Raw genomic sequence first — 21,368 nt, forward strand, 5'->3', positions numbered from 1 at the left:
TGATGATTGAAAACCAAATTCCGACGATATATATAAAATACTAGCAGGATACCCGGTGCTGCTCGGGTTGGGCAGATACTAATCTAAATAAGAAGGTGTATTTTAACGCACTCCTTCCCGTTACTCAAAGTCAAGCAATCAGTATATCAGATTTTATTGATCTTCTTCAAAATGTATCTTCCAATTTTTCTCATTCTTACCCTTTATAATTTCCTTATCTCTCCCTCTTCTTTTTTTACACCCTCTACCTCTCTTCTTCTTTTTTCTTAGATCCCTCATTTCTCTAATTTATCATTCTTTGCTTTATTTTTCAAATTTTATTTTGTCACACACAATTCATACTCAAAATATCATAACATAATCAAAATATTTTAGCTGTACAATTTTTGTCTATCATCTCATATAGAAAGCTATTTTTACAATGGAAAGCTTAAATTTCATAAACACTTTTAAATCACTCAATGCAATCGCTTTAACTTTTTGTGAATTCACTGCTATAACCAAACAAAAGGTCTGCACTTAAGTACGTACATGGCTTATGAGCAACTTTTGCTGACAGAAAATTTGTCGCACCACCCAGTGGCGCACGTGAAATTGAAAAAAAAATTTTATTTTAAATTCTTAGTTTATTACATTGACAATAGAATCCGGAACACTACTCAAAACCGACTACCTTTTTCACTCCATTAGATATTCAATAAACTAATAATAATGTAACGAATTTATTGCAATTCCTCTTATTTGCAATCTTCTACTAACGTTCGTATCGCTGAACTGTTGAATAAATAACTCCACTTTTCAATAATGCAAAATGGCCTTTATTAAAGTACTTCACAATAACGTACTTCACAATAACACTACTATTGCTCGCCAGGTGGCTTCTTAAATCAAACTGATTGGATCCCCTCTAATGGTGCTGCCTTTTATACTCTTTGATTTCCTCGTTGCAACTTCTAGGCGCTTCCAGAATTTACTTAGTTACTGCTATAAAATTATAACTACAGATGCACATGTATAGCTTCTCATATGCGCGTGTATTTGTGAGCGACACTTCCACAATTATAATTGCATATTTCTGGGAGCATATCAGATAAGATATCTGCGTGTGTTTGTGCGTCTCTTCTCCGCTGCGTGTGCGTACATATGTGTAGTCATAATGGTTGATTTATTGATGTGCATCCACTGCTTAGATCGCCTTAGAGATGATGTTGCTAATATTCGTCACAATAAGATAATTAGGAATTTGAATATTATATGGAAGATTGAGTTCAATAATAAGGGATTTAATGTAGAAAACCAGACATAAGGCATTTTCACTTATACAAATTGCACCTAAACCTATGGCCATTGGCCATTTGTTTATACTTTTCGCGAAAATTACTGTTTGAACTTACATATTTTTTCACACATTTGAGTTGAGCATCTCAAAACCTATAAACTATGTGATTTGGAATTAAACAATTTTCTTTTGTTGTTATTTTACAAAATGGCAAAATTACGCTTTCAACAACGTTTTTCAATATTAATTTTTTAAACTTTTACTTAATTGCATTTGCCTTTTTTACAATCAGCGGGCTTTTTGCACACAGAATATATTAACTTGGGTAACATAATGGTTGGTTGTACAAGTATAAGGGAATTGAGATAGATATAGGCTTCCATATATCAAAGTCATCAGTATCGAAAAAAAATGTGATTAAGAGATGTCCGTCCGTCTGTCTGTCCGTTAACACGATAAATTGAGCAAATATTGAAATATCTTAACTAAATTTGGTGTGCGGGCTTATCTGGACCCAGAATAGGTTGGTATTGAAGATGATAACCACGCCCACTTTTTATATATCTATATAACATTTTGGAAAACACAAAAAACCTCATTATTTAGTAAATAATGCACCTAGAATGTAGAAATTTGATGTGCGCACTGATATTAGGACTCTTGATAAAAAATTTAAAACATTTTCGAAAATGGACGTGGCACCGGCCACTTATAATAAAATCAATTTTATAAATATTATTAATCGTAAATCATAAACCGTTAAACCTATCATCACAAAATTCAGCAGAGAGCTTGCCTTTAGATTAGCTTAGGTTAAGAGGGCGTGCGTGTTACCCACACTTCCACTTGGAAACATTTTTGTCCATTGTGAGTGCCCTCAGTAAGTACAGGATGGCGGCAGATTCGTTTAGCCTCATTACCTCCTAGTGGTCCTCAACGAACCACTTGCTTTCCCTGATGAGAGCTTGCCTTTACTGCGCTCACTTGTATACAAAAGTCTATTAAAAGGGTCGCAGACGAATATAATAAGCTATACCTTTGCGAAAAAGAGCTTAATATTAATGGTATTTTACTCTCTAAATGGTATCATAACAAAAAGATAGAAAATATTAAAACCTTATAAAATGGGCGTGTCACTGCCTCTTTTTTGACTCAGCAATTTTCTATGTTTGGGATGCCATGGCTCGAAGAAAAATAAACATATCGAAATAAGATTGGATACAAATATTTTCCCTATAGCAGGAAATATTTCTAGTAAAAATGGACGTGGTCGGTTAAAAACCACGCCTGCTTTTATATAAGGGAAGTTTAAAACGGCCGTAGACTAGATTAATAAGCTATATCTTATTGAAAACAATACTTATATTAAGTAATAATAATACTAAAAGATATAAAATAATTAGGTAGGTCCTAGGTACTAGACATCACACTCCTGATCAATCAAGGGCGTTGATCAGACAATTAAGTAAAAGCGTGGGTCGCGTCAAATTTCTATCGATATTTTTTGTAGGTTTAAAGTGTGTAAAACGAACAATATTTTATTCAGAACTTTTATAACGTATTGAAACAATGCTTATTATGATCCAAATAAATTAGTATACAAAGTTGTTTATTTGCAAGTACATATATAAACGTATGTCTATATAATAACTTATCGAATAAGTTCCAACACCTCCCCTCAAATGACAGCTCAAAACGAAAAATTATTTAGAATTGTTCTGACCCATCATATTTTTGCAATTTTCGTGTTTCATATGCGATATTGCTTTTGTTAATATATCCGCTGGCATATTGTTAGTGTCGACGTATTCGACTTGAATATCTCCTATTTCTATTGCTTCTCGTATGAAATGGTAACGAATTTCGATATGTTTTGTTCTGTTACGAAAAACTGAGTTTTTGCAAAGTCTTCCAGCACTTTGGTTGTCATTAAAAATTACAGTAGGCTCTTGGGCATTTAATATTTGTGCTAAAAAACTTCTCAGGTATATAGCTTCCTTCGATGATTCCGATATGGCCATATATTCTGCTTCGGTACTTGACATAGCAACTGTTATTTGCTTTCGCGATTCCCAACTAACTGCTGCATTACCAAATGTAAAAACATAGCCTTTCGCTATTACGACCTTTCTTTACGACCTTCTATCGTCTATGGTGGCACCCCAATCAGCATCTGCATAGCCTGTTAAACTTTTACCGCTCTTTTGAAATAGAAGTCCTTGATCCTGTGTTCCTTTTAGATAACGTAAAACTCGTTTCGCTGCTATCCAGTGACCCTTTCCAAAATTTGAATTAAACTGGCTAAGCACGTTGACAACATGTACAATGCCCGGTCGAGTAGATACAGCTAAGTACATTAGACATCCGATTAGATTTTGATAAGGTAATTTTTCAACTTCTTCCTCTTCTTGATCACTTTTTGGACACATATTCTTCGAAAGTTTTTCATTTATATTCATTGGAGTACTAACGGCCTTGCAGTCATTCATGTTAAAACGATTCAATATGTCTTTAATGTATTTAGTTTGCGTCATTAAAATCTGGTTTCGCTCAAAATTACATTTAAATTCAATTTCTAAACAGTAGTCTAAAATTCCCAGATCTTTCATTTCAAATGATTTGGCAAGTTCGAATTTTAATTTATCTAATTCATACAAATTATCTGACGCCAATATAAGATCGTCTACATAGATTGTTAAGATAATAATATAATTACTTGTTTTCCTAATATAAACACAAGGATCTGTTTTTAGTGGGCTCAAGCTAAGTTCTTTAAGTTTTTCATCCAACTTCTTATACCATTGTCTTCCTGATTGTTTGAGGCCATACAATGCCTTTTTATACTCAGATGAGCAGAGCTCACAGAGTATATTAAGTTTTATTGGATAACGGTTGGTTGTACATATATAAAGGAGTCGAGATAGATATAGACTTCCATATATCAAAATAATCAGGATCGAAAAAAAATTTGATTAAGCCATGTCCGTCCATCCGTCCGCCCGTTAACACGATAACTTGAGTAAATTTTGAGGTATCTTGATGAAATTTGGTATGTAGGTTCCTGAGCACTTATCTCAGATCGCTATCTAAAATGAACGATATCGGACTATAACCACGCCCACTTTTTCGATATCGAAAATTTCGAAAAACCGAAAAAGTGCGATAATTCATTACAAAAGACAGATAAAGCGACGAAACTTGGTAGATGAGTTGAACTTATGACGCAAAATAGAAAATTAGTAAAATTTTCGACAATGGGCGTGGCACCGCCCACTTTTAAAAGAAGGTAATGTAAGTCGTTGAAGATATCATGATGAAATTTGGCAAGAACGTTACCCCTATTAATATATGTATGCTTAATAAAAATTATCAAAATCGGAGAAGGACCACGCCCACTTAAAAAAAAAATTGTTTTAAAGTAAAATTTTAACAAAAAATTTAATATCTTTACAGTATATAAGTAAATTATGTCAACATTCAACTCCAGTTATGATATGGTGCAACAAAATACAAAAATAAAAGAAAATTTCAAAATGGGCGTGGCTCTGCCCTTTTTCATTTAATTTGTCTAGGATACTTTTAACGCCATAAGTCGAACAAAAATTAACCAATCCTTTTGAAATTTGGTAGGGGCATAGATTTTATGACGTTAACTGTTTTCTGTGAAAATCGAAAATCGGTTGATGCCACGCCCAGTTTTTATAACTTGAGCAAAAAACGATATATCTTAACTAAACTTAGTTCACGTACTTATCTGAAGTCCCTTTATCTTGGTATAAAATATGGCCGAAATCCGACTATGATCACGCCCACATTTTCAATATCGAAAATTACGAAAAATTAAAAAATGGCATAATTCTATACCAAATACGAAAAAAGGGATGAAACATGGTAAGGTTGTTTTATTGACGCGAAATATAACTTTAGAAAAAACTTTATAAAATGGTTGTGACACCTACCATATTAAGTAGAAGAAAAAGAAAAAGTTCTGCAGGGCGAAATAAAAAACCCTTAAAATCTTGGCAGGTATTACATATATAAATAAATTAGCGGTATCCAACAGATGATGTTCTCGGTCACCCTGGTCCACATTTGGTCGATATCTGGAAAACGCCTTCACATATGCAACTACCACCACTCCCTTTTAAAACTCTCATTAATACCTTTAATTTGATACCCATATCGTACAAACACATTATAGAGTCACCCCTGGTCCACCTTTATGGCGATATCTCGAAAAGGCGTCCACCTATAGAATTAACCCTCACACCCTTTTAAAATACTCATTAACACCTTTCATTTGATACAAACATATTCTAAAGTCACCCCTGGTCCACCTTTATGGCGATATCTCGAAAAGGCGTCCACCTATAGAACGAAGGCCCACTCCCTTTTAAAATACTCATTAACTCCTTTCTTTTGATACCCATATTGTACAAACAAAGTCTAGAGTCAACCCTGGTCCACCTTTATTGCGATACCCCGAAAAGGCGTCCACCTATAGAACGAAGGCCCACTCCCTTTTAAAATACTCATTAACATCTTTCTTTTGATACCCATATTGTACAAACAAATTCTAGGGTCACCCCTGCTCCACCTTTATGGCGATATATCGAAACGGCTTCCACCTATGGAACTAAAGATTACTCCCTTTTAAAATACTCATTAACACCTTTTTTTTAATACCCATATTGTACAAACAAATTCTAGGGTCACCCCTGGTCTTCCTTTATGGCGATATCTCGAAAATGCGACCACCTATACAACAACCACCACTCCCTTTTAAAACCCTCATTAATACCTTTAATTGGATACCCACATCGTACAAACACATTCTAGAGTCACCATTGGTCCACCTTTATGGCGATATTTCGAAACGGCGTCCACCTATAGAACTAAGGCCCACTCCCTTTTAAAATACTCATTAACACCTTTCGTTTGATGCCCATATTGTGCAAACAAATTCTAGGGTCACCCCTGGTCCACCTTTATGGAGATATCTTGAAACGGCGTCCACCTATGGAACTAAGGATTACTCTCTTTTAAAACACTCATTAACAACTTTCTTTTGATACCCATATTGTACAAACAAATTCTAGGGTCACCCCTGGTCCACCTTTATGGCGATATCTCGAAACGTCGTCCACCTATGGAACTAAGGATTACCCCTTTTTAAAATACCCATTAACATCTTTCATTTGATACCCATATCGTACAAACGCATTCTAGAGTCACCCCTGGTCCATCTTTATGGCGATATCTCGAAAAGGCGACCACCTATACAACAACCACCACTCCATTTTAAAACCCTCATTAATACCTTTAATTTGATACCCATATCGTACAAACACATTCTAGAGTCACCCCTGGTCCACCTTTATGGCGATATCTCGAAACGGCGTCCACCTATGGAACTAAGGATTACTCCCTTTTAAAATACTCATTAACACCTTTCATTTGATACCCATATCGTACAAACGCATTCTAGAGTCACCCCTGATCCACCTTTATGGTTATATCCCTAAATGGCGTCCACCTATAGAACTATGGCCCACTCTCTCATAAAATACTCTTCAATGCCTTTCATTTGATACACATGTCATACAAACACATTCCAGGGTTTCCCTCGGTTCATTTTCCTACATGGTTATTTTCCCTTATGTTGTCACCATAGCTCTCAACTGAGTATGTAATGTTCGGTTACACCCGAACTTAACCTTCCTTACTTCTTTTATTTTTTTTTTTTTTTTAAGTTTTTAGTCTTTATTTAATTGCCTATCATTTCTCATTTTATTAAGTTCATTATTACAAGGACTCTTTCCTGACAATTTGTTACAATCTAAGTCCTCAATTCTAAAGACTTTACTCGACTCAGGGCCACGTATGCTCGTCGCTACTCGAACTCCAAAGTCTTTTGATGCCACTTCTAGCGGACTATATGTATTATGTGTTCCAAATATGAGCCAAATCGGACCACAAATACAATTTTTTTGAAATATTTCGACCTATGTGCCACCTATTGGAATTTTTTTCTTATTATTGCATTGTCAACCGTTTAAAAAAACAATATTCATATTTTCGTACATACATATATGTATGTAAGTACAAATGCCATGGCCAAGAGAAAACACCAGCAGAGCTTAGGAGAACACTATAGAAACCCCTTAAAACTAAAGTAATAAAGTTTCAATATTAAAAGTTCGATGTTATATTACTAGGTTAGGTTAGATTGGATGGTAGGTGCCCAGTTCAGGAACGACTCACTTGTATACTTTTCTATTGGTGCGTTGGGTAACTATAACTCTAAGGGTGAATCTAGCTTGCAATTATTTATCAAATCGGTGCGTTGCAACAATCAAGTAATGAATTGTGCACGCATTAATCTTGGAAATGTCTTCCAGAGAGTAAAATACATCGAGATGTTTGCACCATTTCCTCTCAAAAATTAAATAATCCCCAAAATCTCCCTGACAGGCACGTTCAATTTGCCTGTGCCTGCTCGGTACAAGAACAATCCACTTCCGAACCTACCGTCCAACCTGGATCCATCCGTGAACAGGTTCAGCAGACTTCCATCCCATATCAATTCCCAGCTCCATACCACTAGTTGGCGCGTATTAGTATGACCTGCCAGGGATGAAGTCGAACGCGGTCAGAGATTATCATATCAACAGAGTACTAATTAAGCATTCCGTTTAGTGCCAGTATAGGTGTTGAACGAAGGATATCACCATAGACTCCGGCGGTATTCCCTAATGGCAATGAAAAATACGCGATGCGTTTTGCTGGTTCATAGGATTCGGACCACTTGGTCACTACATCCAGTTAATTCTGTAAAACTTACCTCAATGTATTCCGAAATTTACTCCTGACAAGAATTTCCAGGTCATTGGCCTAGGTTCCGTCGCTCGCTGATGCATTCTACCACAGTAGGAAGACCACTTTCAATTCTCGCTGGTATGTTGAAGGCTCCTTCTATATCTATAAGGCCTCCCAGCACGAATTATTTGCTCCCAACAGCTCTTGATTCATGTGAAAGCGAATAAAGAGCTATTTCTGTAGAACTATCCTTATAGTAAGCATATTGTGATGCTCCCGAGGAATCCTGCTCCTTACATAAATATTAACGAAGCGTTCAATAGCTTTTAAAAGAAACGAATCATAAAATGAAATAAAATATTGACCAGAAATAGGTTTTTCAAAACGAGTCTAAATAAACTAGACTTAAACCAGACCAATTTTGGCGCTATAGCTGATATGAGAAAAAAAAAGCTATGGAAACGGTTAAACCGACAAGGTCATATTAAAATCAAATTCTACTGCTGCTTAAATTCGTACTGAAGAACGGACTCTAATAATTAAATATCGCGGGGCTAAAATCTAAACAAGCTTAGCTGCAGTTTAAACCTGCGCCGGACAACTTGGCCATAGGCGCATAGGGTAGTCAAAAAAAAAAAACAGGTACTTAATTTTGTGGCACCATTTTTAACAGGGGGCTCATCGGAAATTATGTCAAAAAGCTGCAACAACTGAAGCGAATAAAAATACAAAGTCTCCGCTGGCTAAATGATCTTATTCGAATGAACGGCCCAGAAAGTATTTCAGTCGACGTCGCAGTTTGGTAGCAAAGGAAGGGGGAGACTTCCACTGAGTTGGGAGGTAGACTCGCCATCCCTTGCTGCTCTCAATTGGCGTCAGTTATCGCGAAACCAAAGAGGATAAATATAATTTAAAAAATGTATGCCTAATGTTTTCTATGAGGGACATTTTTAATTGTCTCGCATTTATCCATGTCGTGTAGGCACCTTATGAAAACGTGACTTTTGGAAAGAGAATCCATTAATTAATTAAATACAGACGGAAAAATAAACAGAAATACCACACGAATATATATAAAGACATTTATGCACATGTCGCCCAAAAAAAACTGCGATTACCCTAACCAAAAACTTGCGCAAAGTAACGAGTGACGTCCTTATTATATTTATCCTCTTTAGCGAAACAAGGATATCTAGGGAAACTTTTCAACTGTTTCTGAACTTTAAATTAAGCTTAGTTTTAAATGATAAACTTCTTTTGAAATCTCTTTTTTGTTTTTCTACGTAGATCTTGTTATGGAAGTTCACATACCGGGCATTGACGTGCACAAGAGTCCCATTTATGAAATAGTTTATGCATTTGAAGCATTTTTCGAAGCGCCCATGTTTTTAATTTTCGCTTCAATCGGAATTTTTATGATGAAAGAGCTCCAGACCAAATTGGATAATTTGTCCGACTTGAATGATATCGAAGCTGAGGTGTTGATAAATAGCTGCATTAAAAGCCGTATTACAATTATTAAGTAAGTAAACTCTTTGAAAACAGCACAGAATCATGGAACATTTAATCTCATTTTTTTCTTTTTAGATATGCGCAGGATTTGGAGGTTATGTTTACGTTTGTAAACTTTGTCGATGTTTTCTTATTTTGTTTTGCAATCTGTTTGATGCTGGTTTACTCTTCAATGGTAATTAAAAATTGTTATACTTAGACCACGTTTACATATGCACTTATCTGCAATAAAACCGCAACAGTTAATCTAGGCATTGACATACATCGCTAGGAACTAGGCAGTCAAACTTTGATGTTTCTCTTTTATGTGGTGCTTCCATTTAGGGATGACACCCTGTATACGGTTCTAGCTATAGGAAAGAAATTGGCATCTGTAAAGTTTTTTCTTAATTAATTGTTCAATTACCAATTAGGAGTTAAGTACGAAATTGAAGATAATCCCCTGGGTTTTAGCTTTTGGCAAAAACTAAACGGGCAATGCAAGTTCGCTTTTACATTACGCAGACTTGAATTCAAGAATTATGTAACATGCATACTTAGTAAAAAGAGTACTCGTAAATTTCGATGTGTAGACATACACGTGTACGTCTAGACAACTTATGATTTTAAATTGACTAGAGGTCGCCAAGGGGTTGCAGTTAAACCACAGAAAAGCAACTTCACCAGAAATAGTTTCCGAATCTTATCGATAGAAACCGATGCCGTCTGCTTATAGTTAGGCCTTGTCAGTAACAGCAGACGTAGGAAGTACGAGCTGCAGGAATAAACGGTTGAGCAAGTACTATGTACGTGGTCTGCGCTCGCCAGGTCAAGGCTCCAGCTATTTGGACAGCAGAATTTCCAGATCTCGAAGTAGCATTTAAGCTAGGTCCTGGAAAGCTTCTACACAGTATTTGTCAAGAGGACGAAGTTATTCTATAACATAAGTCCTTGCACCTTATTTAGGTTCTTACGTTGGGTCGTCAAAAAAATTCTGGTAACACGATGAACACATTCAGTCAATGCGAGTCTTTATTGGCGGCCCAGTTCATCCTAACCTAACCGATACGGACAATTTGTTTTATTATGGTCTTATCAGCGAAAGCGAATTATTATCGCCGATTTATCGGCTAGTTGTCGCCGAGTCATCAGCGGCTTCTTATTGGTAGCACACCTTTCGATAGCAAGTCTATAATTTTTTGATGACAACAATTTTCCGCTAACATAGCAATAACAAATTGATAAATTTGCGATAACAAATCAATTTCAAATAGGTAACACCCCGATAACAAGCCGATGGTATTTCGATAAACTTCCGATATCTTATTGATAACTTCGTTAAAATGAATAACTTTTGATTACAAACCGGTAATATTTTGATAACAAATCAATAACTTTCTGATAACATAAGCATAACTTTACGATAATAAATCGGTAATATCCCGTTAACAAATTGATAACATTTCGATATTAAATTGATAGCATATATATAACTTTTAAATACTAAATTATGACTTTTCGATAATAAGTCGATATCTTTTCGATAAAAACCCACTAATTCGTCCATCAAAGTTTATAACTCATCGATAACCTATGTTAACGATAGCAAATTTAAAACAAGTGGAGAATCGGCGACAACATACCTATAGTATTGTGACGAATATTGGCATCACTAAGCTGCTACTAAATAAATGCACGACAATAATAATATGTAGAAGGCGACGAGGAGATATCTCACACACACAAATATGTAGTTATTAGCCGAAGTAGTTACTCACACATACACACACATATGGCTTTGGGAGAGGCCTGGACTACAGATATATGTACTTGTATATAGCTATTAACTAACCAAGTATGAGCTACAAACTGTGCGCGAGATTACTAGACCTTATGAGAAATTAGTGAACGAGGAAACCGAGAGTACGAAAGCAACACAAGCTGAGTAATAACGAATCAGTTTTGATTAAAACTCGCTGTTGGTTGTGAAGTATAATTGTGAAGTACTACTCCCAAAGTAATCTAAATAAATACCAGTTTGCAATACTGAATATTGGAGTGATTTATTCAACAGTTTAGCGATTCGAACGTTAGCAGAAGGTGCATAAATATCAGAAATTCCCTAAATTCCTAACAGTACACACCACGCCTTTGCTAAGATTTTGTATTCCCCCACACAGCATACTACTTCCAAACACTATGCTTACGCTTACATTTAGGACTGCCCAATACCGTGAGCAAAGATGTTTAAACATCAAAAACGTTAAAGAGGATTAAGCACTTCTGTATTAACTTTGTTTGCGAGTAAGCCCTACAAAACATTATTAATTTTTCAGGATTTTAGTGCCGCCCTAATGCTCAAAGGTCTTCAAGCGATGTTCCTTCAAGCTGCCTTACTTTTTCTATTATATCGTTTTTACACGATTTCTCCGATGAGGTAAAATTATTTCTTAACAAATATGGGTATCGAAGCTCGGATGTAACCGAGCATTATATACTTAGCTGAAAGCTGCTAACTATTGTAGAGTTCATTTAGTTTCACATTGTCAAAAGTGGGCGTGTTCATTGAACGATTTAGCGAACTTTTATTACAAATATTTATCTTTATAAAGGAAATAAGTGTATTCAGTTTTTTTCACGATAGTTCAGTTGTTCTTCCGTCAGTGTGGCTCCCGAAACTTAGGAGAATGATGCGTCAGCAAGTGAGCGTGGTCCTTAAGAGAGCTGGTGATTCGATTAATCCAGTATTCGAATGCTTTAATATTCGATTTTCAGAATTCGATTAGTTAAAATCTATAAATCGTATGTTGTAAGGCATTGCCTTCTATGGTTATTTCGGTTACTCCCAGAATTTTTTAGGGAGGCATTCGAGGTCATGTTGGGATGGTTGTCGTCACTGCCGAGATTATTTGGGGACTGTTCCGTGGCTCTTCCCGGGCAATTTCAAGGTAAATTTTTGGTAATTTTCTGATGATATTGGCGCTATTTCGGGGTTCGGCTCTGGGTATTTTGGGATAATTTCCGGGTAATTTCGAGGTAATTTCGGGATTAATTTGAAGCTATTTCTAGTCATCTCGAGGTCAATTTGTTATGATTTCTTTATGGTTTTGGAGTCTCTTTCTTTTTATGGTTATTTCTTGATGATCTTTGGGACTATTTCAAGGTCCTTTCCCCATAGTACTTTCATGGTCATTTATCCCCACATATTACAGCAGCTGATTTCGCAAACGACTTAAAGCTTTTACCTTAACTCCTTTTTCCTTCTCACTTGCAACACTTAAGGCTTCTTTCATCATAGGATATATGAGGTTTAAATTATGCCGTCTCTTACAAAATGATGTTGTTGTAATGCTGCATAGATGGGACTGAAGTATCCGGCTTATGTTGCCACTATTTGCGTTATTATTGAATGGCAGGTCTGGACTCTTTCTAGAAAGATTTAAGGATTCTCGGAACTACAATTTTTCGAAATATTTGGAAATTGTTTGAAATAAAAAAAAATTGTTTGATTTGTACTTTTCATCCCAGAAAGATCAGGGCCCGTATTACGTGTTACGATCAGTGACTGAAAACCATTTTCACTCAATCAATAACTATGCAACTGTCAAACTTTTTTTAATTATAATAAAGAATGCATATAACGAGTACTATTTGTTGCTAGTACAAATATGCCATTAATCCGATCACATTTCAAGAGCTATTGTGATTTAAAAAATGAGTTCCGATCACGGATCGTAACACGTAAATATGTGCACCTTGTTTTTACGCATCCGCCTCTCATCAATGTATAGCTCCCGAAACGGCGCCATGTTCATTTTCAACGTTTTTATTTATTCATTTTTTTTTAATACGCTTTATAAGTGAAATAATATTGAAATAAATGTATTATTCGCAAAGATATTGCCGATTATGTTCCTTTAAATATATTTTGAATAAAAAGGGGGGCGTGTCCCTCAACCAATTTCGGTTATTTTTTTTTAAGGTCATTCGTTGCGACGAGGATGATTAGATTCCTAGTATTTTGATGGGAACGTAAACTGTTTTTTTTTTTTTCATTTTTAACCAATATAACCTTAAAACAATTGATTTTTACAAGAATGGACGCTGCCACAACCCTTCTCAAAAATTACAAAAAAAAAATTTACTAGGAGTAGCTATTCCAACCCACGCCTGAAACTCATTTATAGTAGCCATGTTTTATAATGAAATGGAATAATCACGTTTTTTGTGTTTCCGAGATTTTATGTATGTATGTACATATATAAAAAGGAGGTGTGATTATCGTCTCATTTCGCTCATTTTAAATAGCGGATGACAATAAGTGTGTGGAAGAATTTCTTTTTCCCCTGAAAATTTAGATATATAGAAGTATATATTTATATCGATTAGCTAATGCTATTGTTGTTATTTTAGCGATGATTTTGGGAGTATTATCGATGTTGATGGGCCTTTGCCGGATATAAATTCGGCACGTGCCTGTAACAAGCACCATAAGGTACCCGGCCGACCATCTTGGGAATGATTTAATATGAACACATAATCATTCCACCCCACCCCTTGGTTCCAAGCAGAGCTTGCGCTTGCCAGACCCTACCCTGTTAAATATTGGTACGATACACTCATGTTTGTAACAGGCTTCCCCTCGTGTAGGTGAGATTAATAATTGTGTTGCGGAAGCTAAAAAGATTTGCATTGCGCTTTTCAACCCTGTATCCCAGCTTATGCTATTAAAATCTACCTTTGTGCGGACAAAATTAATATATCGCTGTGAGCTTTGCTTTGCTCAGCTAATGGTAATATCATTACTCCGATTATTTTTATACCCAGCTGTACTTGTACACAGGCTATTATAACTTTGATTGGATAACGGTTGGTTGTACAGGTATAAATGAATCGAGATAGATATAGACTTCCATATATCAAAATTATCAGTATCAAAAAAAAATTTATTGAGCCATGTCTGCCCGTCCGTCCGTCTGCCCATTATCACGATAACTTGAGTAAATATTGAGATATATTCATCAAATTTGGTACGCGAGCTTATCTGGACCCAGAATAGATTGGTATTGAAAATGAGCGAAATCGGATGATAACCACGCCCACTTTCTATATATATAACATTTAGGAAAAGACAAAAAACCAGATTATTTAATAAATAATACACCTAGAATGTTGAAATTTGACATGTGGACTGACATTGAGACTCTTGATAAAAAATTAAAAATTTTTTTTTTAAATGGACGTGGCACCGCCCGCTTGTGATAAAATCAATTTTACAAATATTATTAATCATAAATCAAAAATCGTTAAACCTATCGTAACAAAATTCGGCAGAGAGGTTGCCTTTACTATAAGTAATGCTTTGAAGAAAAATTAACGAAATCGGTTAAAGACCAAGCCCACTTTTAAATAAAAGATTTTTAAAAAGGTCCTGGACGAATAAAATAAGCTATAACTTTGCAAAAAGAGCTTTATATAAATGGTATGTCATTTCCCAAGTAGATTTATAACAATAAATAATAAAAACTTCAAATTTAAAAAAATGGACGTAGCAACGCCCCTTTTATGACTAAGACATTTTCTTTGTTTCGGGGGCCATAACTCGAAAAAAAATTAGTTCAGAATAGAACCACATCTATATGTATTATTGCGCAGCCTTGTAACACTATTAAGCACACAAAACAAACAACAACAGCATTTCAAGTGTACAGCTGGGTATGTAATTTTCGGTTTCACCCGAACTTAGACTTTCTTATTTGTTACAAATAGCTTAGGTAATACCTTTTATGTATATTTTTTGTTTCTTAAGAGTTTGAATGTAGCACACGCAGCTTACAACAACGATTGGATAAATCGTAGCCTGCAGTTTCAAAAGTCCATTTTGTTCATCATTACAAGAAGCCAGAAGCCGTTACAGGTACTTTTATATTACAATTGGAAGTAATGCCAACTCCGAGATCAAGTGCATTGTTAAGTTCTTCATATCGCAGAGTTTTTGATTAAAAAAGTATTTTGTAATTGATCTCTCATTTAAAGTTTTGTTTTATTTTAGCTCACAGGTGCTGGAGTTAAGCCTTTGACTATGAAAGTTTTGGCCTCAATATTGCGCATTTCATATTCATTTTTCTCTGTTCTACAAAGTTCATTATAAAATTGCTGTATTTTATAATATATTCACATATGTATATATATGTAGATTAAAATGATTTATATATATATCGAAAAGTAAATAAAAATATGGAAAAGCAAATATTTCCATCAGATATGTTCTGTTATTATACCTTTCATGAACATGAAATGGTATATTAACTTTGGTCCGATGTTTTTAACGTTGAGAAATATTGAAAATAGACTCACTATTAAGTATACCGAATTGATCAGGGCGACCAACTGAGTTGATATAGCGTCTGTCTGTCCGTCTGTCCGTCCGTCTGTCTGTTTGAACGTAAACTGGTCCCTCAAATTTTGAGATATCTCAACGAAATTTGGCACAAGGATGTATTTTTGTATTATATTAGACATTTGTCGGATCCGGTAGGATCGGACCACTATAACATATATCTCCCATACAACCGATCGTTAAGATAAGACGACTTTGTTCATTTCTGCCGCAATTTAGAAAGCATAAACGGGAAACTCGGCGCTATATATTCTAATATATCATAGAAAATACCCTGGAAAAAATCGCTTTGATCGGAACTATATATATAGTTATATCCCATACAACCGATTGTTCAGATAGAAAGATTTTTGGCCATTTCTCCCTTAATTTAGAAAGTATAAACGTGAAACTCGGTTATATATATTTTAATATATCATAGAAGATTTTCTGAAAAAATCACTTTGATCGGAGCTATGTAAGTAAGTTAGGATTTTACTACATTAAATCCTTAGAAAAATAATTTTTTGTGGACAAGAAGTCCGACTTTATTCGTTCACTTTCAAATTAGAACTGATTTTACAATTATTCTTAATACTACTTTACGGCTAATTCTAATAAATATTTGCCGGTTTTGTTGTAGCAGCGTCATCATATTTTGACAGCGCGTGTGGTGTCGTATGCCCATAGGAGACAATCAGGTTAAATGTTCGCATTGTCACTTGATATTGCTGTGATGCAATAATTTTGTTATTGCATGTTTGTTGTGTTAACTATCCCCCACTCAAGAATGAACATCCTCGGCCATTAGAAGAACGGAAGATCATTGAACTTGATGTAGGTCGGGATTTTATTTGTCTGGCTGGGTAAAACCCCTGTAGGAATTTCAGCTTGAACTGCTTGGCTTTTTTCAATGTATTCAATACTAATTGATTTACGTGTACGGATGATAATTAATATACCCACCAGCGCTGTGATGGTTACGATTGTCAGTGTCCCAATGGAAAATGTTGTCTTTCTCAAAAAATCAATTCGCTTTGTGTTGTTGATGTGTAGCTCTTGCAGAACTTCTAATGATAAAATTCAATATTTCTGTATAACTGATTATTTATTTTTACTGTTGAATTATAAAATTGTATAAGGTGTATCCCGTTAATTTCTTTTGGTGCCTCGTTAACTTCTATCTGACCATTGAAGTTGTTTAGCAGGATAATGCCTGGTTGTCCTTCTTCTACCGCAGATATGTGCTGACCTGACATCGTAGAGCAACTCGAATTCAAACTATTTATTAATCTTGGTATACATTGATCTTCACTTAAATCTACTAAATTATTTCTATTACATATTGATATTTCATTGTATATTTCGCATGGCTTACGAATGCCGTATGTTTTATTTTTACATTTCAAAATTTCATTGTATTGAATATTTATTGCAATATTATTTTGTTTTTTTACTGGCCTTAATATTACTTTCCTAAAAGTTACATTACTTGTAAGTGGAATTTTTACCATATAGATAATTATCATTTCTTTACATAAAACATTTATTTTTGAAAATTCTAACGCTTCTTCTGCGTTGTTAAATGGCATTTCTTCTGCCTTTAATTTTTCTAATGCTACTTTTACTTCCTGTTTGTTAAGTATTACAGTATTAAGGATATTTCCTTTAGCCCATTGTATGGCGTATTTTATATTTATTAATCCATCTTTAATTAACCGTATTTTACTTTGCAAATCTACTACAATTTCATCGATTATACTATTATCCTTACTTATTGCATTTAAAATTGAATTTGTCATTGTGGTAATATTGCTTAACCTTTTACTAAAAATTTCATTTATTATCGTTTGTTTATTGTTATTTTCGTTTAGTTTCATCAGGTTGTTGTTAATGATTTCTAGGTCATCGTTGTCCGGTGATCCAGCCAGATATTTCCACGCAGTGCCTAGGATATTAATAGCTCTTTCTTTACGTAGTTTCTTTATTGGTTTAAGGGATTCAAGGATTTCGAAGGTTTGGTTTGTTTCATGTTTAAGGATTGGATAAAGAAAACTGTCCTTAGGTAGGCGCTCTGTTATGTGGGTGTGAATGTTCGTCAAAAGTGATTCGTACTTATTAAGGTCAATTACGTGAATAAGTCTAAAGGTACCGTCCTGAATTTTGGCCAGTCCATTGTTGATGGTCACTGGTAGGAGTGCGTGTAGTCCAAAATTTCTACGTCTCCGTTAATCGGTAGGAGGAGATGGAGTCTGTAAATGTAGGAATTATTAACTTTTAATATTACTTTTATGTACCGTCTTTCCTGATTCAGTTATAATTGTTGTGCTTTTATCTTCTTTTACTATTTCTTTTCTGTATTTTGGGGATATCTTGGATCCTAATCGTTTGTCGATTTTTACGAATACAATGTCTCCTGGCATGTATGCCTTTGTGGTTGTGCGTTTATTGTTGTGTTGGGTAAGGTCCTTATTCTGTTTTTCCCTGAGTTTTTCTGTAATTTCTCTCCCAGCTTGTTCAAATTGGTTTGGGTCTGTACTAACGTTTCGTCCGAAAAATACTTCAATTGATCTTCGTCCTGTTATGGAATGTACTGTATAGTTGTACTCGTAAACTGCTCTGTCCAAAAGTTCGGGGAATGATGAGAAATTTCGTTCAGCTTTTATGCAACGTATTAGTTCTGTAAGGGTGGAATGAAAGCGTTCTATTTGTCCGTTAACCGAACTTTTATATGGAGGAGTTTTGTATATTCGAATGCCGAGGGTGTCCTCGAGCATAAATTTAATGGATGCGGAATTGAGGCTTGTCTCATTGTCTATGACTATGAGTTCTGGGACGTCAAATTGGAATAAAAGTTCACGCAAGGGCTCTTTCACGTGTTCTATTGCTCTGGATTTTATAATTTTCGTCTGAACATATATTGAGAACTTATCGATTGCCGTTAGTACTAGGTTTTTTTCTGTTGCGTATATATCGATGTGAAGGATGTGTCCTGGGTACTGTCGTAATGGCGTCTTTTTCAATTCGGGGTTATTGGGATGGCGATCGTATTTATTCTCGCTGCATACCAAACAGTTCTTAATTGTATTTTTTATTTTTCTGGACATGGCTGGGAAAAAGTAGTTTTCTAAAATTTGGGTTTTATTTTCACAATGGTTTCCGTGTGCTCTTCGGTGAGTCTTTATGATCATTTCCTCTTGCTCCTGTTCACTTATGATGTCCTGTACTTGTTTTTGGGTGAACCTTATTTTGTAAGATCTAAAATGGATGGGGTAGATTTCTTGGATGTTCCCCATTACTGAATCTTCTGTTTTAATACAGTTTATAACGGATGGATTCAAATATCTTTTAAGGATATTAATGAGTCGGGTAGTATCGTAGTCTGGTTCCTCTACAATGTGTCTATGATAAGTCGGGAAAACTATTTTGAATTGATATGTTGATATCGGGCCTGATTTTAATAGGATTTCGTTTTTGAATACGTTAACGGGTTTTTCCAAACTGGATATTAGGTCGTGTGAGGAACTATCGCTGCTGTGACAAGTGGCAGTTGAAAGGCTATTGTTTTCTATTCTAGGAGGCCTAGAGAGTGGTTCGGCAACTACATTGGTTCTTCCTGGTTTATATTGTAGTTCATAGTCATACTCTTCTAGGATGCACTTCCACCTCTTCATCTTGCCATTGTAGTTTTTGGTGCTCAAAGCGAAGGTCAAGGGTTGGTGGTCCGTAAAGATTACCACTTTAGGTGAGCCGTATAAATAATTTCTGAAAATATTGACTGCCCAAATTATCGCTAGCATCTCTTTTTCGTTTGCAGCGTATGCTTCTTCGGCTTTTGTTAACGAACGGGATATGTAGGCTATTGGTTTGCCTGATTGTTCGGGAACGGTGCCGATCGGGTAGTTGGAGGCGTCGGTGGTTAGATGAAAGTCCTGGGTAAAGTCAGGATATGCTAAAACTACTTCCTTTGACACAAGTGAATATTTTAATTTGTTGAAGGTGTCTAATGCTGTGCTGTCGAGAGTTATTTGTTTTTTACTGGATGCATTATTCGAAATGCGTCCCTCCTCCCCTCTTAAAAGCGTGGTCAGGGTAAAGCGGCGGTAGTATCCGGATAGTTCAAAGAAAGATCTTAAATATTTCAAAGTTTTTGGGCATGCGAATTTTTGAATTGCTTCGACCTTTGAAGGGTTGGTTCTGATTCCGTCAGCTGAAATAATGAATCCTAAGAATTCTACTTCTTTTCGAAAGAATTCACATTTATCTAATTGTACCTTCATATTCGCTTCTTGTAGAGTACGAAATATTTGTTCGATATTTTGGAAGTGGTTTTCTTCATTGTCGCCGAAAACTATTATGTCGTCGATATAGATATAACAGGTTTTACCTATGTAATTCCTTAGAATATCATCTAAGGCCCTTTGAAATATGGATGGCGCGTTTTTCAGCCCAAAAGGGAGTCGTGTAAACTCATACTTGCCATTGTTGACAGAAAAGGCTGTTTTTTCGATGTCAGATTCCTTTAAAGGTATCTGATGGAATCCGCTTTTTAAGTCCAGTACGGAAAAGTATTTATTATTTCCTAGTTGCGAAATTATTTCGTTAATCTCGGGAATTGGATACCTCGGCCACAGTTACTTTGTTTAATTTCATGTAGTCGATTACGAGTCTGTACTTTTTTTCCAGAGGCATCTAGTTTTTTTGGGACTACCCATACAGGTGAGTTGTATGGGGAACGCGATGGCCTTATTATGCCATCATTAAGTAAGCTTTGAATTTCGTTGGTGACAAATTCTCTCATTCCAACAGGGTATGGGAAATATCTAGTGTATACGGGCGTGTCGGAAGACGTCCTTATTTCGCCTACTACGGTAGTGGTGTAGGTTAGATTTTCGTTTGGCTCAGTAAATAATTGATCATATTTTTTTACAAGTTGTTGCATATAAAATTCTTGAGAGGGTGACATATGTTCGGTCCTAACTTCAATTTTGTTTACGGCAGGGGAAAGCATTTGTTTAATTTTAACTTCTTTACCATTACCGAACTTGATTATATCATCACGAACGTTAATGGTTGCATGGAGATCTTTGAGACTATCGTTGCCGATGATCCCATCAAAGGGTTTTAATTCTGGCAAAATAAAAAATTTTAAATTTGCATTATCTTTTCCAAAAAGATTTATTATTGCGTGGTAGGTGATCTTAATTTGACCCTTTATTGAATTTGCGAAAAATGGTTTTTCGTTGGGGATGGGTTTCGAGACAAATTGAGGTTGTATATAGTTTATACTTGAACCGGTGTCTATTAATATTTTAAGAATTTTCCCGTTCCTCGTTCTAAACTCAACGTAGGGTAACGAGGAACTCTTCATCCTAAAAAATTTACGTCAATATAATCTGC

General features: G+C 35.4%; 2 protein-coding genes across 4 annotated transcripts in view; both read left to right on the forward strand.

Annotated features, from left to right (window-relative positions):
• Positions 1-21,368, forward strand: part of Tsp66E (Tetraspanin 66E) — a 483,181-nt gene that overhangs the window by 314,269 nt on the left and 147,544 nt on the right. The window lies entirely within an intron of this gene.
• Positions 9,292-15,524, forward strand: LOC137233921 (odorant receptor 10-like). Its single transcript, XM_067757461.1, has 4 exons — positions 9,292-9,620; positions 9,686-9,785; positions 11,926-12,026; positions 15,399-15,524. Exons 1-4 carry the CDS (start codon positions 9,394-9,396, stop codon positions 15,403-15,405), a joined length of 435 nt encoding a protein of 144 aa, XP_067613562.1. The 5' UTR covers positions 9,292-9,393; the 3' UTR covers positions 15,406-15,524.

This window comes from Eurosta solidaginis, chromosome 5 (genome assembly GCF_040869045.1).
Source record: "Eurosta solidaginis isolate ZX-2024a chromosome 5, ASM4086904v1, whole genome shotgun sequence".
In the NCBI taxonomy this organism is placed as follows: domain Eukaryota; kingdom Metazoa; phylum Arthropoda; class Insecta; order Diptera; family Tephritidae; genus Eurosta; species Eurosta solidaginis.

Coding starts and splice junctions, on each gene's coding strand:
- LOC137233921 (XM_067757461.1), top strand. CDS start 9,394: ATGGAAGTTCACATACCGGGCATTGACGTGCACAAGAGTCCCATTTAT. Junction 9,621..9,685: donor AGCCGTATTACAATTATTAA/GTAAGTAAACTC, acceptor TTTTCTTTTTAG/ATATGCGCAGGATTTGGAGG. Junction 9,786..11,925: donor TGCTGGTTTACTCTTCAATG/GTAATTAAAAAT, acceptor TTAATTTTTCAG/GATTTTAGTGCCGCCCTAAT.